This window comes from Grampus griseus (assembly GCF_964374135.1).
Source record: "Grampus griseus genome assembly, chromosome: 6".
NCBI classification, from domain to species: domain Eukaryota; kingdom Metazoa; phylum Chordata; class Mammalia; order Artiodactyla; family Delphinidae; genus Grampus; species Grampus griseus.
Window position 1 is genome coordinate 260,482 of NC_139000.1, and position 21,982 is coordinate 282,463.

Here is a 21,982-nt window from a genome sequence, read left to right on the forward strand (position 1 = left end):
ATTTCATAGACAAACATTTGAGTTCAGACGGATTAAATATAAAGTATGTCACAGACACTGTCTCGACAGTGAGTCAGTTAAGGGGGGAATGACCCCATCCCCAGAAGGGCGGTCTGCGCCCCGCCCCTAGTGAGGTGTGGGTGGGGTGTGGTCCTTGAAACAAACACCCCACTCCTCCAGTGAATTCTTAAAAGACTTCCAACACATTATGCAGGATTTACATATCCTCCAGGAACAAATTCACCACTGGAAAACAAAACTGGGTAGGATTCAGAGACAGGAAACAAGGCCTTGGGAGCAGCTTCCCAAAAACAGACCTAAAGAAAACAGGGTGAGTTTTCAGTCTGTCAGCCAGAAGCCTCGTTACAAACCCCTGGTCTCTGAAGCGCGTCTCCTCAACTTGATAAACAAGAAACACACTTCCCACCAGCAGATCGCCACATGCGGAGCCTCACTACAGACCCCAGCAGAAAGCTCACAGTTACAGCACTGGGTGCAGAGGGGATGTGGTCACGTCCAAGACCCCACCACCCATCACCCCTCTATCCCTGTTTACAGCACATCACCTGCCACGACTCCATCACGACTGTACTGGCCCCTGCAAGGAGAGGTCCACGTTCACTACTGTACCCTGAGCACAGAAACACAAGTGCAGTAAGTACTGTCTGAATGAATAAACAGCTATTAATTTTTTTTAAAACCCTTGGCAAAACTGAATAGGTGAAAACCTACTCAACTTGGAGAAGGCCGCATGCCAACCTACAGCAAAGATACACTTATTCAGAAATGTTGCATGAATTCCATGTAGGATCAGAAACAACATCAGGACATCCATTAACACCACAAAGGTTCACACAAGAGTGGGATCCCAGATGACCCCACGGGAGAGAGAAACGAGGAGCAAGGCCTGGCGACAAGGGTTAGGCTCTCCTGCACACCTGGTCCGTCAGCAAGTCAAACACGAGTGCAGCAAGGCTGCCAAATCTGAAATCAAGTACAAAAACCAAAGGCATTTTTCTACGCTGGCCTTAACTTTTGAGAAAACATAAGGAAAAAAAAAGACAGTATTCATAAAAAAGCAGGAAAAACTATAAAGGATATAAAACTTTAACCAAGATCATGCAAAGTCTCTGCAGAGAAAAAAAAATTTAATGAAAGTATCTCACGACCTTGAACGTGACGGCAAAAATACAAAGATGCATGTCGCCTCAAACTGACTCTCTAAGTTCAATGATACCCTAATCAAAATTCCAATCAGTGTATTGAGGAACTCCATAACCTTATTCTGAAATGTGCAGGGAAAACAAATTTTCACAAACAGCAAAGTAAATCGTGGAAAAGCACAGCAAAGGAAGGGGAAATGGGCCTCTCCCAACACAAAGGAGGACGGGGATGCGGACAGTCACGGGGCGTCGAGCACAGCCACCCAGGGGCCAGACGCTGACAGGTGCTCAGAAAGGCAAGCTCCTAGGACAAATGCATCTCAACTTGCAAAAGAATAAAGTTGGACCCTTACCTCACACCATATACAAAAATTAACTGAAAACGTTTCCAAGATCTGTAACTATAAAAAGAAAACACAGGCATAAATCTTTATGATCTTCTATGAAGCAATGGTTTCTTAGATGCTATAACAAAACCACAAGCAACCAAAGAAAAACAGGTAAGTTGGACTTTATTTTGTGCTTCAAAGGATACCATCAAGAAGGTGAAAAGACAACCCATAGATTGGAAAAGAGTATTTGCAAATCACACATCTGATAAGGAACTTGTACCTAAAATATATTTTTAAAAACCTCTGACAATGCATTAATAAAAATCAATAACCAATTTTAAAAACGGGCAAAGGATCTGAATTGACATTTCTCCAAAGAAGATACACAAATGGCTAATAAGCACATGAAAAAAATGCTCAGCATCGCCAGCCAGCAAGGAAATACACATCAAAACCACGACGAGATACCACTTTGCACCCACTAGGACAGATGGAACCAAAAAGAAGGTGCCGACGAGTGTTGTCGGGAGCCGCCCTCGCTGCTGGGGGGCATGGACGTGGTGCAGCTGCTGCAGGAATCAGTCTGGAGGTTCCTCGAAAGGAGGGCCCAGGCCTGGGCGCAGGGGCCGTGTGCAGAGGAGACTGGCACCTGGCATCACTCATCCACAACTTCTTTTAGAAAAGGGCCCAGGAGGGCAGACAGAGTGGGAGCCCAAGGAAGGGAACATATCAAGGAACAGGGAGGAAGACAGCGCCAGAAGGAAAACGCTGAGGCAGGTCTTCAGAGGTCCCACCACTGTGAGCAAAGGGACAGGCAGGACAGTGTGCAGGGCAGCTCCGGGAGGGAAGCGCCCCAGGGCCAGCCGGGGTGCAGCAGAGAGGGGCCGGTGGGCCGGATGAGGCACCCTGAGGTGCAGGGCGAGGGCAGAAAGCAGGGCAGGGCCATGGCCTTCCGTCCAAGCTGGGCTGTCTGGAGAAGATGCCCCAGGGAGAGAGGGGGTAAGGCTGGAAACAGCCCTGGGAAGCCAGGCAGGCAGTTGCCCAACCCCTACCCCACTCAGCTCCCTGAGTCCCAACAGCTCTACTAGAACCTGAAGCATTTTGGTCACATGCTAAGCGACACACTCACAGGTAAGACGGTCCTGCCCTGTGGCCTGGGCTGCTGGGTCCCTTCTCTCAAGCAAGGCTGCCCTGCCATCAGCCCCAAGCTGGGGGCCCATACTCTGCCTTCACCCACTGTCACCCTCGGGTGTGCACGGGGTGGTCACAAAAGCAGAGGACCCCGTGGATGTGAAAAGGTGTCAGAGCAGCATGTGGGCCCACCAGGGAGGGGCGGGCCCGCAGCAGTTCCCATCGTGGGGGCCGCACCACAGCTCGGGAAAGACAAAAAGCGGCTGCCGGCCTAGGGCACAAGGTGGTCCCTGCCACCAGGCCACTCGAGGCCTCGTCCTGGGAGGCTCAGGGCCGCCCGCACCGAGCTCACAGGTCTACACGGAACACTGGGAAACAGGCCTCCGTCTCCCTGCAGTGCCTGGAAAGGCAGGGCCCTCGCCTCCCACTGCTGCACACACGGCAACCTCTCCAGACTGGCCTCTGCCACCCACGGGCCACTGTCTGTGTGTCTTCAGAGGATGCAGGGCCGGATGGGCGTCTGACAGCCCGGGTAAGCTCGCCTGACCTTGGCCCCGAGCCAGCCTCTTCCCCACCCAGCTGAGAGGCGGGTGGACATCGTCCAGGGACCAGGCTGGGGCGGTGGCGCGGGTGTGCAGCCGGGACCAGGCGGCAATCTCTGTCACAAGGGACAGGAGCGCGGTGCGGGCGCGTTTCCTCCCACGTCAGTGGGGACAGCGCCACACCACCAGCCAGCAGGACGACACTGAGACACGCTTCTCGTCCGCGTGGCCCTGCTGTTCGCACAGGAGGGCCTGTGCCGACACGGCCGGGCGGACACCAGCATCTGAGGCTCCCAGGCGCCGGCCTCATGGTATCCAGCCAGGACGCTGCTCTCCAAAGGGGTCTGGCTGGCACCCCCAGGCAGCTTGGGTGGGACAGTGGGGTTTACCTGTCACGGTCTGTCCCAGAGCCAGCACCTCCCAGCCTGACTCCGGGCCTGTCCCTCCAAAAGCTCCCCTATGTACCAGCCCCTCGCCAGCCTCCCTCTACCTCCTGGCACCTCCGCAGCAGCTTCCATGCCCCAAGACCTGGTGCGGCCGCCCCCCTGCTGGCCTCACGGCGCCCTGAGGACCAGGACGCACAGGGCCTCCACCCTCCTAGAGGACCATGAGCCCCGGGACCCCACAGGAGGAGGCCGTACGGCAGGCCTGGCTGAGGAGGGGTGGCCAGGCAAGGGGCCCCGGGCGCCCTTACCTTCACTCGGCAGCTCGGCTCCCAGGCCGCAGTCCTGCTTGGTCTCCCCCTTCGCCGGAACCGCCTGCTAAAGAGAAATAAATGTCAGCCGGGCTCCGCCAGCAGGACTCCTGTCCGTGGGCATCGCATCCAAACCAAAACTAAACCACCAAGGGCAGGACGGACAGGGAACCTCGAGCCAGTGGAAAATGCTCTTGACACCGTCTCTTTGAGAGGAGGACCAGCAGTCAACCACAGCCGCGGGAAACCTCTACTTCAACTGTATTGGGGGGACAGTCTTTTAATAATAAGAATGCATGGCTTACGTAACTAAAATTGCAAATGTTTTCTCTATCATAGGAATGCTACAATTTATTTCAAAGTGCATTCTGCTGCTGACAACAATTCATCTAAGTATTTCAAATGTCCAACAACCTACAGAAAAGTTAGAGAAATGGATAAATCAAGAAAATTCAATGAAAACCTGAATCACTAAATATTTGAGTCTACCATACAGAGACGTGAATTACACGATGCCTCTTGCAATGGTTTTAAGACAAACTTCTTGCCTTCAGGAATGTGAGAGTCTGGTTAGAGAACGAACAGAAACACACAACACACCCTTAAGCGGGGTCTCTGCAGGTGTCCGGTCCACAGGGGTAGCAGCTGACGCAGACCCTCTAGGCATCTCTCTTAGCGACATCCAGAGTCTAGGGGCATAGCTCCCATAACGCTTGCGTAACGTTCTGGAATGTTTTCTTCAAGAGACACCACAACATATGCTCGCAACACTCCTCCTGAGCCTGGCTCCCACTGCTACTTTCACTGGGGTCAGGCGGCTCCCTGGAGCAGTGCCCACCCCCACCCGGACCCCCACCCCCACGGCGCCCTCCTTCCTTGGCACCTCCAGAAGTCCCCACCCGCTGACTCTACCACCCCAGGCCTGCGGGCCAAGAAGGGGCACAAGCACGGCAAGCTCCCTCCGGCCACTTGCAGGCTCCACTCTCCTACCTTTCCAGGGCTCCACGTCTGGCCTGACCAGTGGTTTGAAACCCAGTGGTTTTCAAAGTGTAAGCTGAGGATCACTGGGGCCCCTGAGAACTCCTCAGGGGACCTAAGAGGACTTGTTTTTTGAGGCATGTGTGCATGCACACACACACAGGGGTAGGGTCTCACTGGCACTACCCGGTCCTGGCCACCAGACCACAGCCAATGGCGCCTGGGTGGACATCCACTCCTAGCTGGTCACACAGGGTCCCTTGTTCTAGGAGCTGAGGAGCTCAGTCGTGTACGTGGCCACATGGATGAAGGCCAGCCACCGTTCCTGAGCATCTGTTGTGTGCCAGGCACCTGCCAGCCCAAGGGGAGGCCTCAGTGGACAGCAGGGTCCAGGCCACAGGGCCAGCTGACAGTGGTTTTTACATCACCAGAGACCTATGAACAATAACGACAAGATGTGACAGAAACCTCTGTGGTCAAAGCCATGTGTGGTCCTTTTCAGAAAAGTCCTCAGAGCCCTGTTCCAGTCGGGGGATAAGAAACAAACACATTAACTTCACCTAGAGTGTGGGGTGCTGTGACGTTATAAAACAGGGGTTGCAAGGCTGCAGCGGTGAGGGGTAGCCAGCTGGGGGCTCTTCTCCAGCCCCTCCCAGTGGCCTTGTGCTCATACCATCTACAGGCCTGGATTAAACAGTCCTGGTCTGTTGGCACTGGCCAACTCCCTGCTGCCCCTTCTGCAGTTAGGAAGCTGGAATTTGGTGCCAGGCACTAAGGGAAACTCTTGAGGCCTCACAGCCTTCCTCCCAGAAGAAGGGGAGTACTTTCTTACGGAGTCAGACCTGACACATCCCTCCTCGTCAAGGAGAAACAAGCCTTCATCGTGGATGGCAAAGCCCAGCCTCTGCTCCCCTCGGCACCCCCTCCCACACCCTGATGCCAGCCTCTGGCCCTTGGACCCCGCCACCCCTCAGCAGGCCAAGCTCCACCTTCTCAGACAGCCTCACCTGGACCTCGCCTTGTGGCCCTGCTGGTCCCACCACCACCAGGCACACCACCAGCCTGTCTGCCCTGCCAGCATGAGCACTCAGGGTCCAAAGGGGGGAACCTGTCCTGTCCCCAACCTGTCGGCAGTGCCGGGCGGGAGGAAGAAGCTGAGAAAGCATGTGGCAGAGAAAAACAGGGTCTTCCTAGGGGACTGGGTGTGGCGCAAGCCTGAGGGGCGCTCTGGGACAGCTCAGACGCACAGTCCACACGTGTTGCGGCCACCCTGCTCCTTGTGGGCACTGCCAGTGCCACATCTGGAAGCCCAAAGGCCCAGAGACTGAGGCTGCGGGTGAGCTCGGCCCACGACCAGGGCAAGAAAGACAGAAATCTCCTGAACCCAGATGCTCTGTGAGTTGAACCTATATGTACCTAGCAAGAGGGAACATGGAGGCTTCCCTGGTGGCGCAGTGGTTGAGAGTCCGCCTGCCGATGCAGGGGACACGGGTTCGTGCCCCGGTCCGGGAAGATCCCACATGCCGCGGAGCAGCTGGGCCCATGAGCCATGGACGCTGAGCCTGTGTGTCCGGAGCCTGTGCTCCGCAACGGGAGAGGCCACAGCAGTGAGAGGCCCGCGTATGGCAAAAAAAAAAAAAAAAAAAATAGAGGGAACATGGTTTTCGTTGCCTTTTCCAAAGGGCCAGCAACCTACAAAATCGACATCAACCAGAAAAGGATTACAGGTGGAACACGTAGCCCAAACCACTAACAAAACCAGAACCAAACAGAACTGCTGGCAGACACTTGAAACCCCTGCCAGCTCTCCCACAGGCAGGGGCTGTGACAATCCCGACAGTAAAAGGTGGATGGGTGACCTCAGTCTCTGCTTTGCAAGAAGAGCCTCAACTAACCCCAGAGTGAGCTTGGGATACGGGGCCACAACAGGAGGAGGAAAACCTCCAGAGAAGACGCGAGCCAACGGCAGTGCGCACAGCAGAAGCTCTGAGCAGTGCGAGGGCCCCTGGGCAGCAGCAGCACAGAATCTCGACTCCCACGTGCCACCGCCACAGAGAGACTGAGGCTCCTGGCAGAGAGGACCAACTCCAGGCAAGGCAGGGGCACAAGAGGAGCTTAGAACCTCGGGCTGTGCCTGAAAACGAAGCACTCAAACTGGCAGGGGGCGTCCAAGAACCAGGACAGACCCAAGGGATGCCCACTCCGGAGTTTACGACACTTGGAGCATCAAAATGAATAATGACAGGAACAGGAATTGTAAACCAGTGAATAAACACCAGCATTAAATAAATGAATGGATAACAAACAAATCCAACAGGGAAAGCTGCTTATCCTAGATGCCAACAACTGAAGGCAGAGAGAGGGCTGGGAGCTGAAGCCACCATTACAACTCGTGGAGGAAGTTTCGTAAGAAACGGGATCTTACAGAATCTTAAAGTATCTCGCCGCAACATTGTCCTCAAGTAAGAGGGAATTCCCTCAAGTAAAGGGAAGAGCAGTGACCTTCCGTGGAGAAACCTGTAGCCTCACCCATGGGACGGTCACGGACAAAGCGGCAGGTCTCCTGATGGGATGCACCCTAACCCTAACCCTTCCTGCCACCAGGGTTTCCAGAAAGCAACGTGATGTGCCCTTGGAAAAGGAAGACCGAGGAGCTGGAGTCCCCTCAACTCCCCGTCCAGAGCGGGAAAGCGCTGTGAAGGGACTACTGTGACGACTGCACGCACAGCGACCGGGCACCGTGTTCACGTGTGATTACCGTGACACCTGTATGCACTGCAGACCAGACCAGACGGTTGTGTCAACATCGGGTATCTTGATGGTTATTCAGAGAAATGTCCTTGTTTGTAGTAAATAAGAGCCTGGACTTACCTTTGTGCGGGACAGAGGAGACAAGATGCATGTGTGTGGTGTGTGTGCACACATGTGCACGTGTGAAGGACATAACAAGTGGAGTCTGGGTGAAGGGTAGATGGGAGCCACTGTACTAATCTTGCAACTTTTCTGTATGTTTGAAATTATTTCAAATTAAAGTGTTTTAAAAAGGAAAAGTTAGGAAAGTCTTCAGACTGGAAGCACGCTGTGTGGCCACAGGGCAGACAGGGTAGAACTGAAATGACGACAGCACGTCTTGCAGGGAACAGAGAGGCAGCAGCAAGGACTTCCCAGAGGGGAACTGGTCCACGGCAGAGGCGCAGAAGCACAGGCTTGGGACCTGAGGACCCAGGCCCTATCCGGCTCCTCTGTCCCCCTGCACTTTGCCGAGGTCACCTGGCTTCTGCAGCTGCAAGGCAGGGACCGCTTGTTCCAGGAGCTGCTGTGAGGACGACAGACCTGGTGCCTGACGCGGAGCCAGCAGACCCGCAGCCCAGGATGCGTGAGGACACAGAACACGCGTGCACTGGGGGCTCCACAAACTGCTGCGCCTGCACCCCGTGTCACCGGGGGCCCAGGACCACGGGCAAACGCAAGGGTTCCAGCACTGGCTGTGGGACTCAGGTCCGGAGAGAGCAGGAGAACAGAGACATAAAGACAACTAGTGGCGGGGTGGGGGAAACCCCCAAAGGAGTAGCAGGCTCGGGAGTCAGACAGCACAGCTGTTTCCACCTTCAATGAACTATCAACATTTAAAAAGTAGGAGAGTTTACAAGAAATCTGGGTTTCCAGACTCTGAAACAGGGAAGAGCTGTGGCGACCCTGGCGGGGTGCCTGGACAGGCTCCTGGGGGGTTCCCCACAGAGTTGGCCTCTTGACACCCGGGACCAGCACCAAGTCAGATTCCACTTACTCCTGCATGTAGGTACTGATCCTCAGGGTCTAGACCGGAGAAAATGCCCTCCTGCCCAGGCCTGCTTCACGCATCTTAACTCATCCGCCTGCCCCCTGACCTCACTGGCAGCACCTGACTTGAGGCGTCACCTCCCAGGACCTGTCCTGGCCACATCTCAGTAATGATGCCATGACCTGTCCCCACCGGGTTGGGCCGTGGGGCCAGGATGTCTGATCCCAGGCCCCTGATTTCCCACTGTCCATCCAGGGCCAGGCAAGGCTGTACCTCATCTTTACCCTCAGCCCCACATGGCCGGGCCTCACTGCCTCTCCCAGCCCATCACAGCTGCATCCCAACTGCCAACCTCCTACACCCTTCAACCCCCTCAAACAGGAGTTCTCTGGGGTCCCCAAGACCCTTCCAGAGATCAAGACTGTTTTCATAACACCAGCAGGATCCCACTCACCCGTTTCGCAGTACTGACATCTGCACAGATGGTGCAAGGGCAATGCTGTCGGCACCTTAGCAGGAATCAGGAGGGTGGCACCAAACGACACACTTAGTGACTGAATTCATCCTCACTCTGGGGCCACTGCCCCACAGCAAGGACACCGGGCCCGCCAACAACACCTCTGGGCCCCGGGCCCTGACTGGTGACAACGGATGTCTGGAAACAAGCTGGGCGGGCACAGCCCCCGGGACCCCATGAACACAGCAGGTGTCTGGAGACAAGCCGGGGTGGGCACAGCCCCCAGGACCCTATGAACACAGTGGCAAACCAGCTGCCTCCTGTCACAGCACCAGCCAGCCACACGTTCACCCACAAAATTATGGTTCATGACCTTTCCCCAAAAAAAGTCTGTTTTAAGAATATTATGGGGTTTCCCTGGTGGCGCAGTGGTTGAGGGTCCGCCTGCCAATGCAGGGGACGCGGGTTCGTGCCCCGGTCTGGGGGGATCCCGCGTGCCGCAGAGCGGCTGGGCCCATGAGCCATGGTCGCTGGGCCTGCGCGTCCGGAGCCTGTGCTCCATGGCGGGAGGGGCCGCAGCAGTGAGAGGCCCGCGTACCGCAAAAAAAAAAAAAAAAAAAAAGGAATATTATGTAACACACTCAAATAATGCCAGACTGGGCCGCTATTTTGCTCTGTGTCTACCCGAGTGCATTCAGGAACCCGCTGACGTGCTCACAACACACCAGGCCCTGGGTGAGCATGAGACCTGGAAACAGCACCGCCATCTCTGCCTCACTTCTGTCTCCTACTTAAAACCCAAGCACCTCCTCGCTCGTTTCTCTGAGTGACTGTTGCCGGTGGCACAGGGTGGAAGAGGACCAGGAGGAGGGGGTGGCATGGGGAAGGAGGGAGGGCAGAGGACAGGCAGGGGTGGGCAAGGAGGGGCACACCCAAGCGGCTGACACCTGTAGGGCAAGGGACAGTGTGCTGGAGTCTGGGATGCTATGAAGTCTCCAAACGAAGGACACATTAGCTTATCAGATGAATATGAAAAACAAATATCAAAGAAAAGGAATACTCTCTCGGTCTGAAACTTCTGTACAAGCCTCTACCTGACAAAACCTGCCCTAGGGCTCTGCTCTAACATTTGCTGTGCCTTATTTAAGACACAGGCCCCGCCAGTGGCCAATTTCTCTTGCATAAAAAGGAAGAGAAAAAAAAAGAAAAATAGGCCTCTCCTGGTGGCGCAGTGGTTGAGAGTCCGCCTGCCGATGCAGGGGACACGGGTTCGTGCCCCGGTCCGGGAGGATCCCACATGCCGTGCAGCGGCTAGGCCCGTGAGCCATGGCCGCTGAGCCTGCGCGTCCGGAGCCTGTGCTCCTCAACGGGAGAGGCCACAACAGTGAGAGGCCCGCATATCACCAAAAAAAAAAAAAAAAAAAAAGGAAGAGCAGCACGTATTCGTAAAGCTCACAATAAAGAAATGTTACTGCTTACCTCAACCCTGTCTAGCCTAGCAGGTTATTCTTTCTCCCTGATCGAAGCAAAACAAAACAATGGGTTAAAACAAAGTTTTGAGGTAATTATTCGACTTCAAATCAAGACCTTTCCATTTACAACCATCTACCTAGTTGTATGGGAGTGAAACACATTAATGTGCATGAACAACCAGCCAGCAATTCAAGTTCTTAATTAAGTCAACATGGCCGCAGAGGCACAGAACCCAAAGGCCAGTCTCTCACTCATACACAGACAACAGAATCAACACTGGTGAAGGTCCACCAGTGGCTAACTCGTTTCCCAAAAGCCTGGTCTCTTTCCTGGAAGAACTTCCAATAAAATCATCTAAACTCTCCCCCAGGCCACATCACTGATCAAGGTCACTGGTCAGGGCGGAGGCCTCCCCAACCTGGCTTCTCTAAAGGCACAGCCCCTGACCCAGTGCTGGCAGCTCACCCTGGCGGCCCTGCCCATAGCCCAGAGATCCATGGCCCCCGTGGCCTGAGACCCCAACACCCCACCCTCAGGAAGCCAGGAGGTGAAGGAATGGGCGCCCCCCGCAGACGACCTGCCCCACTTTCCATCCCTCCTTCAGCACGGGCCGAACCTGCTCACCCTGCTCAAGTACCACGGCCACCGCCTAAATCACGAGGGCTTCAACCGCAAGGCTGGGCCCCATCTCCACCCCAAGACCCATGTGTCCCAATAAGGAAGGACCTGCACCTCCTTCACCTCCTCCTTGGAAGACAGACAACCCCAGAGTCAGACCCCACCCGCAAAAGCACCGGGAATCCGGACCGGCAACCTCATCCGTAAGCATCAGGCCTTCCGTTTTTCAGATGCCACAAACTTGGGCACGACTAAGAATCCACAGCTTGCAGCGGGAACCAGCGGGGACCATGTGTGCTCACCAGGTGTACACAAGGCACACACGCCGTACAACTCTCGTCCACTGCACCACCGAGACACGACAATTCCAGAAAAACAGCTCCTTCCCGGGCTTTTTGTCCTCTTTATCCTCAGCACATCTGCCCGAACTCCAGAACATTTCAGGAGCAGACTTCATATCACACTCCCAAACCCAGACTGAAAAAGGGAATCTTCTCAGAGCCTGGGATTTGCAGAGATTCTGGGGCTTCTTTCAGTCAAAGAGCCCTTTGCATACAAACTTCTAAATAAAAAGACATTTACAGGGTGAAAGCAGTGAGGAAAGACTGAAGGGAGGTGCGGGGTCCTGAGGGGTGGGGCTATACCCAAGGACACCCCTCTCTTCACAGAATCAGGAATCTTTACAGTCCTAAACTCAACATTGCACGTGGGTTTTAGTTCCCGGACCAGAGATCTAACCCAAGCCCCCTGCAGTAGAACCAAGGACTCTTAACCACTGGACTGCCAAGGAAGTCAGACTCAACTCTTCTTAAATATGCAAAAACAAAGCGCTCCTGCCTCGAGTGTCCACATTCCTTAAACAGAAGAGAAACCAGAAGAAAACCCTCAGACTCTGCACCATGCGGCTAAGGTCCATCTGTCCACTGGAGAACAGGCCGGTCCCCCTCCAGCCTTGTCCTCCATTCAGCCCTGCCAGCTGGTCCTAACCCTCCTCGCGTCCTCACATTCGGTGACCTGCCGTTTTTGACAGTAAAACTGGAGCTGGGACCCCACGATGCCAGAACTGCTCACAGTAAGAGTCCCTCCACCAGCCTATCCAGACCCTCATTCGACTTCTTCACTGCCTCTGATTAAAATCCCAGTTAGATCCACCTGAAAGGCACCGGGGCGGGGGTACAAAGTCTGCCCAGGAGGTGGCCAGAATGGCCAGTGAGCGGCAGCGGCAGCACGCCCTTTGGGGAGTGCGACAGCCACATGCTCACTGCGAGCTGGGTCTGACCGCCCCTCCCAGAAGAACAAACTCTACCCTTTGGAGCATCAGTTTTCACATCCTAAAGAGCTGATGTGGCTGGAGAAAAAAGAAAGAAAACTTTCCAGTTTGTGAAGTTTTTTCCTTAAATGCAAATTGGCAGATTTCGATATACACAAACCCTAAGGGAAAAAACACATCCCAAGAGGTGAGGTAGAATCTGACCCCGTGCTGGATGTGTAAGGCCAACACAGGGCAGTGGGTGCAACAAGCTGCCCAAGACATGGATGTCCAGCGACATCTTAAGTTCAGATAAATGACAAGCCGTGTTTTAGCATGTTTATCTGAACTTTAAATGTAACTGGGCATCCTGTATTCTTTTTTTTTTTTTTAATTTTCTTCACCACTTTAATATGCATCAGACTCTGGTTTTCTTTTCTTTTTTAAAAAAATATTTATTTATTTATTTGGCTGCATCGGATCTTAGCTGCAGCGCATGGGCTCTGGAGCAGCGGACTTAGCCGCCCCACGGCATGTAGGATCTTAGTTCCCCAACCAGGGATCGAACCCGTGTCCCCTGCATTGGAAGGCGGATTCTTAACCACTGAGCCACCAGGGAAGTCCCGCATCTGGTATTCTTACTTGCTGAACTTGGCAGCCCTACACTGAGTCTGTGAGGATCAGCAAAGGACAGAAGGACCCTAGGTTTCTGTAATTCTGAAATGGCAATGCTTACATTTCAAAAGGCAATATTCTCTGCCCTGTGAAATCATACTCCTAGAAAGAAAAAGAACTATTAATCAAACAATTTCTTCATAAGAGAATAGAACACAGAAGAAAATAAAATGCAGAGGAAAAAAACCAAAGGAATTATGAAGTCCTGCTCTCACACCATCTCTTATGCCTTGGCATGGGAGGCCTTCCCTAACTTGGCTCCCTTTTACCACTTGGGAGACTGTCTGCCCCACTGGGGTGTTTGGCCTGACCCATCTCTGGGGGAAGAGGTCCCAACTGGACCACAGGGAGGTCGCTTGTTACCCATACCATATGCATTTCAATAAAAACATCTCAAGGTGGTGAAAAAAAAAAAGTCTTGCTAGGGTCTTCAGGTATCCTTATGTAAAAGAAAGAACGCGGGCTTCCCTGGTGGCGCAGTGGCTGGGAGTCCGCCTGCTGATGCAGGGGACATGCGTTCGTGCCCCGGTCCGGGAGGATCCCACGTGCTGCGGAGCAGCTGGGCCCATGAGCCATGGCCGCTGGGCCTGCGCGTCCAGAGCCTGTGCTCCACGACGGAAGAGGTCACAACAGTGAGAGGCCTGTGTACAGCAAAAAAAAAAAAAAAAAAAGGAAAGAACACACCCACCACCCGTTCTACAAGGGTTAAGTCTGAGCCACTGCAGTGCTGACAGAGAGCGCACCCTGAGAGGCTCTCTGTGCTTTGGAAAAATAGGCCCCTTAGAGAGTAGATATCTCAGAAGAATTTTAATGAACCCAAATTCCTGCCTCTTTCCATACACAGAAAAAAAGGGCTAAAATCATTAATGGAAATACCCCTTCCCCGTGACTAGCAGTTACCTTCTACCGAGATGTGTGCTTGGCTGCACACACCCCCTGGCCCAGACCACACAGACCCTGGCCGCTCCCCCACCTCTTCAGAGCAGCCCCTCAGAGCTACTGAGAAGCTGTCTCCCAGGCTACAGTCCTCGGTAAGATCCGGAAGAAAACTCAGCTCACGGCTCCTACATTGCGTATTTTTCCTGTTTCAGTCAACGCTCCTCGAGTTAACTTCCAATCACACAGCCCTCAGTACGGTTGTGGCCGCTCAGACACCAGAGTCCCGCCACCCCGCAGCTGCCCCGCCAAGAACCCACCCTGCCTCGCCTTGCTCTGGACCCTGCCTGCTCCCCACGCGCGGGACAACAGGGCACCCTTCCACACAGGGCAGCGGCCAGGACCTGTGCCAGCGACACAGACCGGTTTCAGATCCCACACAGGACATCTGTGCAGCAAAGACCCCCCAACTCCATGGAAGATGAGAAGCAGCTGAAGTGCACTCAGGCAACCAATTCTGGCTGCATGACATTACAAAGGGTGTCTCCCAAGAAAAAGTGTACAGTCGTTTGTTTTTAACAAAAAGTGGGGGAGGGGGGAAATACCCAGATGCAAAGACCAGAGAAGTCGTATTCTAAAGTCATCTTTAGGTGACACTGGCGGGTGGCTGTGTTCATTGTAGTGATGTCACAGGACAGGAGATAGCGACCGCGTTTCTATCACGAGGACGAAGACTCCCATCTACTAAGTCTCACTCAGATTTTCTTTGTGAGTAAAACAAATATCTTGTACCAGTTCTCACAGCAGCACCACTTATTTGGTGTCCCTCCCGCTAAGTGTAGCCACAGAACAAGCACGTAAGAACCACCTGCCGCTCCAACAGCGCTATCTGTAGGTGACGTCAAGGTAGCCTGCGTTCCCTCCTCAAGGCCCAGGGCCTCCATCCGCCCCCACTGGACATCACTGGACATGAGAAGAATGAGCACCAAGTGCAATCTGTCATGATGCAGTTAGCCTCAGTTTACAACATTTGCTTCTACATGCTTTTTAAAAAGACAGTTTTTGTTACACACACAGTTGGCCCCCTGTGTCGAGGGTTCCACCCCCGCAGACTCAACCAATTGCAGATCAAGTATATTCGGAAAAAAACTCCAGAAAGTGCGAAAGAACAAAACCTGAATTTGCCAGTTTGCGAGGCGCCGGCAGCTGTTTACACAGCATTTACACTGTATCCGGTATTACAAGTAATAATCAGAAGGTGATTTAAAGTATACAGAAGATGTGCTTAGATTACATGCAAACAATAGCACTGTTATTTCACATAAGAGACTTGAGCATCCACGATTCTAGTATCTGCAGGGGGTCCTGGAAACAATCCCCAACAGATACGAAGGGACAACGGACAGATACCAATGGACAACGGTACAGCACAGATCATTAAGGTTAGGATTCTATGAGGAGTCTCCACGAACTCTCCAGGAAAATTACAAGGAATCCTTTGTACTTAACTGTCAGACCCGTGAGCCTCCTCATTGGCACCTGCACCTGCTCACCTGAGAGGCGAGGGGCCTTCCCACCCAGGTGACAGCCTTGGGCAGACCCAGACTCTCACTCCCTGCGCAAGAGGGTCCCACCGCTCTGCCTCCCAGGTGCCCACCCATCAATTTCTACCACACTGCTGACTTTTTTGTTGTTGTTAAATAAACAACGGATGGTGGGAGAATGATCATAGAAATTCTGACATTACCCCTTAGAAGATTCCTAAAATTCAAAGGTAAGTAAGGGCTAGATATATTTTGGATAATGTGTATTAAAAGGACAAGCCTATAGACAAATTATAGATTTCAATAACTTTCTCAATTTGCATGTTGAAGACAGGGACTTCCCTAGTGGTCCAGTGGTTACGACTCCATGCTCCCAGTGCAGGGGGCCCAGGTTCAATCCCTGGTCAGGGAACTAGATCCTGCATGCCGCAACGAAGATCCCCTGTGCCGCAACTAGACCCGGCGCAGCCAAATAAATAAATATATATATAAAAAAAAAAGAAAGAAAGAAAAAGACGACGTGGTCACGTCCACAAACCAGTAACAACCACCATGACAACGACCATCACCAGGGAGCTCGGTTTCTACCTCCCTTTGTGCCTGCTGCCCTGCCCGGGAGCTGAGAGTAAGACCCCCCCGCTCAGCGGGGAGGGGTGAGGCCTCTGAGGGGAGGGAGCACAGGGCCCCGACCTCTCCAGGCTCCCACAGCGGGACCGCTCGAAGCCCAACCACAAGCTACCTTAGAAGCGAGCCCCTTCCCACACACTCTCCCTGCGCAGAAGTGCTAACCTCAACAATAAGGTTATAGTCACAAAAGTACCAGAAAGTTAAAACTGCCTCTAAATACTTCATCTTCAAAATGGTGTGCTGGGGACCCTGGACCACCCCCAGGGCCAGGCCAACCCCGAGGACGGGGCAGGAGAGCCAGCTCCAGAAAAACACAAAAGCTGACACAGCGGCTCGCAGACCTTGCACTCGCTGTGGGGCCAGCTCTGCGGCCGGGCCTCAGGCCTGAAAGCTGCAGGACTGGAGCCCCCGCCTCCAGCCACAGCTGACTGTTTCCTCGGCCTCCGCAGGCCCAGGCCACTTGGCATCCACGCATGTCACATCACTCCTGCATTTGCACAGAACTCCTGTCTCAAACACAAAGGTTGAGAAGGTTCATCTTTAAGTGCTACACGCACATTTTAAGTTTAAAAGCAGCAAAAGCCATTTCGGAAAGAATCTGAGATGAACTCGACTAGAACCATGTAAAACAGCTCCATGTGCTGGGGAGGCGGGAAAGGATGCAGTCAGTGCCCCCAGGGAACTGCTGCCCTCCCAACTGGCCACCAGCATTTCTATCCTGGCTCCAGAGGGCTGTGCGGCGCGTGTGCTGGATTGGGAGAGGGGATGTCAGCTTTCAGGCCTTATCTACCTGAGCTATAAAGAGACCCAACAACAGTACGATATTAAGAGAAAGGAGGAGAAACCCTCTCGACAATCATCTTCGTGGCAGGCGTGGCTCGCTCAGCTCACCCGATGACTACTGAAAGGAAAGCCCCTTCTCCACACTGGCCACCAGGCTTGCCTCGGCCTGCGCCCTGGAGACCACTGCACAGCACCCAGCACGGGGCACACAAAAGGGACCTTCTCTCCCATGAGGAGGGAGGTTTTGGTTCTAGCCATAACAGGAGATGCCAAACCCGACCTGCCATCTGCCCCTCTCTGCCCAAGGCCTGGACCAGCGGTGGCATCCCCTCCCTGAGAACCACAGGGATGCCAACGCCGGGCTGTAAGCAACAAACAGGTTCTCAAAGATGGGACGCATCTGCAGTCCAAGAAACTTCTGAGATGTAGAGCGCTACCCGCCCACCCCCTAATTTTAAACTATTTTCCACATACCAATTTCACTAGCTAATTATCAAAAGGGGTGGGGAGAAAAAGAATGAATCCTTTCAATGTCTCACAGATTTCCTTGTCCCTCTTTTGTCTTTTTGTTTTTCCCCTTGGCAGAAAAAGGAGAGTTAGTTCCTAAATTTGGAAAACACAATTAATTCCAAAGTGGCCCCATACATTACGTCTAAGGGATTTTGAAATATCAGAACAGACTCCCTTTCCATCTGTTACTTAACCATTAACTGGCCTCTCTGCAAAGAAGAAAACCAAAGGCGCTACCTCCTCGCTGTTCCCTTGACCTAGAACTCTCTCAGCTACTATATTTTTCCAAAGATGGCCAGACCAACATGTCTCCCATCCTCCACGCCCTGCTACTGGATGGTGCTCACACTTCCCCCCAAAAGGTGGGCTCTGTGTGCCCTGGCCACTCACTGGGCCTGGACCCTGAGATGCAGCTGAAGTGATTTCCCCCCTGATATCTAAAGTCAGGTCACGCAGGAGCCCGGACCACAGGAGAAGCTGAGTGCCAATATGCATGTGAGTGAAGAGCCTTCAGATGCACCCACTCCCAGTGCTGAGTCTTCCAGCTGAGACCCCAGACTCCTGGGCCAGAAAAGAGCCATCCTCTAAGCTCCACCGGAACCGCTGGCCCCCGAGAGGGACAAGGATCGCTGCTGTCTTGGGCACTGAGTTCCGGGGCACTGTGTCCGTTGGCAGCAGGCAACTCAGGTGGCGCGCTCCTCCTTCCGCTCTCCCAGCCACCGGGAGGCCCCCCCACCGGGGTCAGGGCAAGCCCAGCCTGGGCCCAACAGCCGAGGTTTCCCCACAGGACCCCGATCCACGGGGAAGACTTGGCAAACCAAGAGATGCGCCAGGTGCTGTGGAAGCCCCCCCGCCCCCCAGAGAGCACGGGCCTCGCCACTCAGCACCCCACGCCCCAAGCTTCTACGGACTGAACCCCGCTAACTGGACCTGACTGTGGAGGAAAATGAGAACGAGCCACAAGCTCCCGAGGTGGCCGGCAAGCACTGGGCTGGAGCAGGCATCTGTCCCAAAGGCACAAACCAGGGAGTGGGGTACACAGCACTCACCCTCAGTATAACTTCCCTCGCAGCAGACAGTCACACCACAAACACGCTGACGTCCTAGTTCACACGTCTGTCTCTAATGAATCTGGATAGTCCCGTTGCCACAATGTGGTTTGCTGACAAAATCAGGTTTTCGGACCCTTCCACGGGGAGCACCACACTGCCGCTCCCACTGTACATGACATTGCCCCAGGGCCACGTGGCCAGGTGGCGGGCATGGGTGCCCACAGGCACACAACCCAACAGGATGCGGTGGAGATTCAGGACCCTCCCCCAGGGCTTAAGGCTGGGCAACTCCCAGCTCCTGTACTCCACGGAGCCTGGGCTACATCAAGGTGAAAACCCTGGACGCCGTGAGAAGTCAGAACGCCTGGCTGGCAGAGGGCACAGTCAGCTGCGTGCCTCACTCAGGTCCCACTTGCACCACAAGGACTCAGCACACTGAGCGCCACCCTAAAAACCAGGGTCAGTCAGTCCACTCCAAACTCCAGGTTCTTACTGACTCAGTTTCAACCAAAGTTTCGGCAACATAAAACTATCACAGGGGAAATCACTCAGTATCACGTCATCTATCACACTTAGATTATCAATATAAAAAGCAAAGTGGGCAGCATGGCTCATCAATACACTGGCCCTAAAAAAATCATTAACAGAATTCCAGAAAGCGGGACATTCTGCAAGACCACTGACATAGTTTCCTCACCAAGCCGATGGTAGAAAGCTACAGCCGAGGAACTTAAACAGAACAACCATGCAAAGTGCAGGCTATGCTGGGCCCTGATTTGAACTAATCAACTGTAAAGTGACATTCTGACATAACTGGAGGGAAATCTTAAAATGGCTGGATGGGGCCTCCCCGGTGGCGCAGTGGTTGAGAGTCCGCCTGCTAATGCAGGGGACACGGGTTCGTGCCCCGGTCCGGGAGGATCCCACATGCCGCGGAGCAGCTGGGCCCGTGAGCCATGGCCGCTGAGCCTGTGCGTCCGGAGCCTGTGCTCCGCGACGGGAGAGGCCACAGCAGTGAGAGGCCCGCGTACCGCAAAAAAAAAAAAAAAAAAAAAGGCTGGATGATACTGAATGACTGTGGATTTTGTTAGAAATCAAAATGATATGTAGTTATGTCAAAAATGTCTATATTTGAAAAAACAATACACAGAGTGTAGAGGTGGAAATTTCATGACACGTATGATGCGCTTTGAGAGACCAATCAGCGCACAGGCCCAAGCTGTCTACTTTTGTATGTGATGGAAACAAATTCTTCAGAAAATTCCAATGGAAAACTAGATCTAAGATACAGAAGATACCTGTATCGAAAGAGAACAGTACACGCCCCACCCCTTCGCGGGTGCCAGCGCCAGGCACCAGCGAACCTGAGCCCTGCCACCTGCCATGTCATCGCGTGATCCCGTCCCAGCTCCTCCTTTCTCCACCCATGTCGTCAGGTCACATAAACCTCCCGCTGCCTCGCTGCTTTCTCACCTGAGGACAGTGCAGAATGCTTGAAGCCATTGGTGACACATCAGTGCCCAACAGACATCAGCTAGCCTTACTGTTCAATACACGTAGTAAGTGTATCACGAAGACATCTGTACCGTCTGCCACATGCCGAACTCCTTCTTGACAGTCACTCCCAAATCCAAACGTCCAAAGGCAAGTCCAGCCTGGAGCCTGGCCCGAGCCGCAGCCAGCCCACGCACACCATCTCCCCACATGAACAGCCACCACCAGACCTCTGCCACTGACCTCTTCCTCCAACCTCCCTTCAACCTCTGCTGGCCCCATTCCCAAAGGCACGGACAGGCTGAAGGAGGGCAGAGCCGCAGCCTGGCCCTACTCCACCCCGCCAAGCCCACCCAACTCTCAAACTTGAGACTGTTCTGGAGTCTACACATCCCACGACCCCTTTTGAAAGCCACCCTGGCCCTGTCCACACACATCTGTTCCCTCTGAGGCCAGCTCCTCCCCAAGTGCCCACAGCCTCACGTATGGGGCCTGAGAGCATCACTAGCTGTTTCTATTTCTTTCTTTCTTTTTTTTTTAATAAATGTATTTATTTACTTATGGCTGCATTGGGTCTTCACTGCTGCGTGCGGGCTTCTCTAGTTGTGGCGAGTGGGGGCTCATCTTCGGCAGCTTCTCATTGCAATGGCTTCTCTTGTTGCGGACCATGGGCTCTAGGCACACGGGCTTCAGTAATTGTGGCACATGGGCTCAGTAGTTGTGGCTCGTGGGCTTAAGTTGCTCCGCGGCATGTGGGATCTTCCTGGACCAGGGCTCGAACCCGTGTCCCCTGCATTGGCAGGCGGATTCTTAACCACTGCGCCACCAGGGAAGTCCACTAGCCATTTCTAGCACACACGGAGTGGGTACAGTCCAGGTGAATGTACAAGGTCATCTGATTCTTTCCTAGACGCAATAGACACATCTAAAAGAATGTTTTCTCATTTTTTATTGTTGTAAGAACTCCTTTCTAAAGTAAAAACATTTTTAAGTTGATTAGAAAAAAAAATATAGTGATGAAAGGCTATTAGAAATATCCAAAGGTAACACAGGATAAGTACACTTCATAAATGCCAATAGAGGGCCCTCCCCTGACAATATTTTGGCACCTTGAGCAAGATCGGCCTGGTGTTTTTTACAGTTCTCATTTCGTGTCATTTCCAAATTCTCCCAGAGTCCAGCCAGTCAAGCTTCTCATTAGTTCTGCCTATTTTGCACTTCAACAGAATCACCAATTTCCTGTGAAATTTTAGTAAACTGTGCTTCATTTATATTTCAGGGAAAGAAACAATTTTAAGAGCTCCCACACTGAAGAAGTCAGGGCACAAACACCTGGAGTCCGGGAGGCAGAGGGACATGGTCCTAACTGGAGAGGGCAGGGCGGCTGGTGGTCCCACAACCGCTATTCCCACGACGGGAGCCATGGGCACCCGCCTGGGGGCTTTCATGAGGAAGAGGGGCCAGAACACATGTTGGTGAGCACGTGGAGAAACTGAAACACGGCTGGCCGGATGCAAAATGATGCAGCTATTGTGGAAAAGAGTTGGTGCCACCCCCAAACTCTAAACACAGAATTCCCAGATGGCCTGACAATTCCACTCCTGGTACACACCCAAGGAATGCCTGAGACTCCTGTCCAAATATGCTCAGCAGCGCTATTCAAAATGGTCAAAAGCTGGAGAAAACCAAGGTGTGCATCAACAGATGAACACAAAATATCATTCAGCCAGAAAAAAGAATGACGTTCTGACAAATGCTACAACATGGGTGAACCTTGAAAACATGGTGCTAAGTGAAGTAAGCCAGACACAGAATGACAAATATTATATAGTTCTACTGATACGGAACATCTAGTTTAGGTAAATTCATAAAGATAGAAAAGGAAAAAGGGAAATTTTTGCTTAATGGGTACAGTTTCTTCTTGGGGTGATGAAAATATTTTAGAAACAGTGATGACGGTTGCACAACATTGTGAATGTACTTAATGCCAACAAAAAGCACAC

At 53.1% G+C, this 21,982-nt stretch overlaps 1 protein-coding gene across 4 annotated transcripts in view; it reads right to left on the minus strand.

Annotated features, from left to right (window-relative positions):
* EHMT1 (euchromatic histone lysine methyltransferase 1) overlaps positions 1-21,982 on the minus strand; it is a gene marked incomplete at its 5' end in the record, with an annotated part of 146,562 nt that overhangs the window by 72,122 nt on the left and 52,458 nt on the right. For 3 of the 4 annotated variants that reach the window (XM_082655949.1, XM_082655947.1, XM_082655950.1), the window contains one exon: positions 3,863-3,929. In XM_082655949.1, coding sequence (XP_082512075.1) covers positions 3,863-3,929 — 67 coding nt within the window. The remainder of the gene's footprint in view (positions 1-3,862; positions 3,930-21,982) is intronic. The other variant, XM_082655948.1, reaches the window with a different exon arrangement.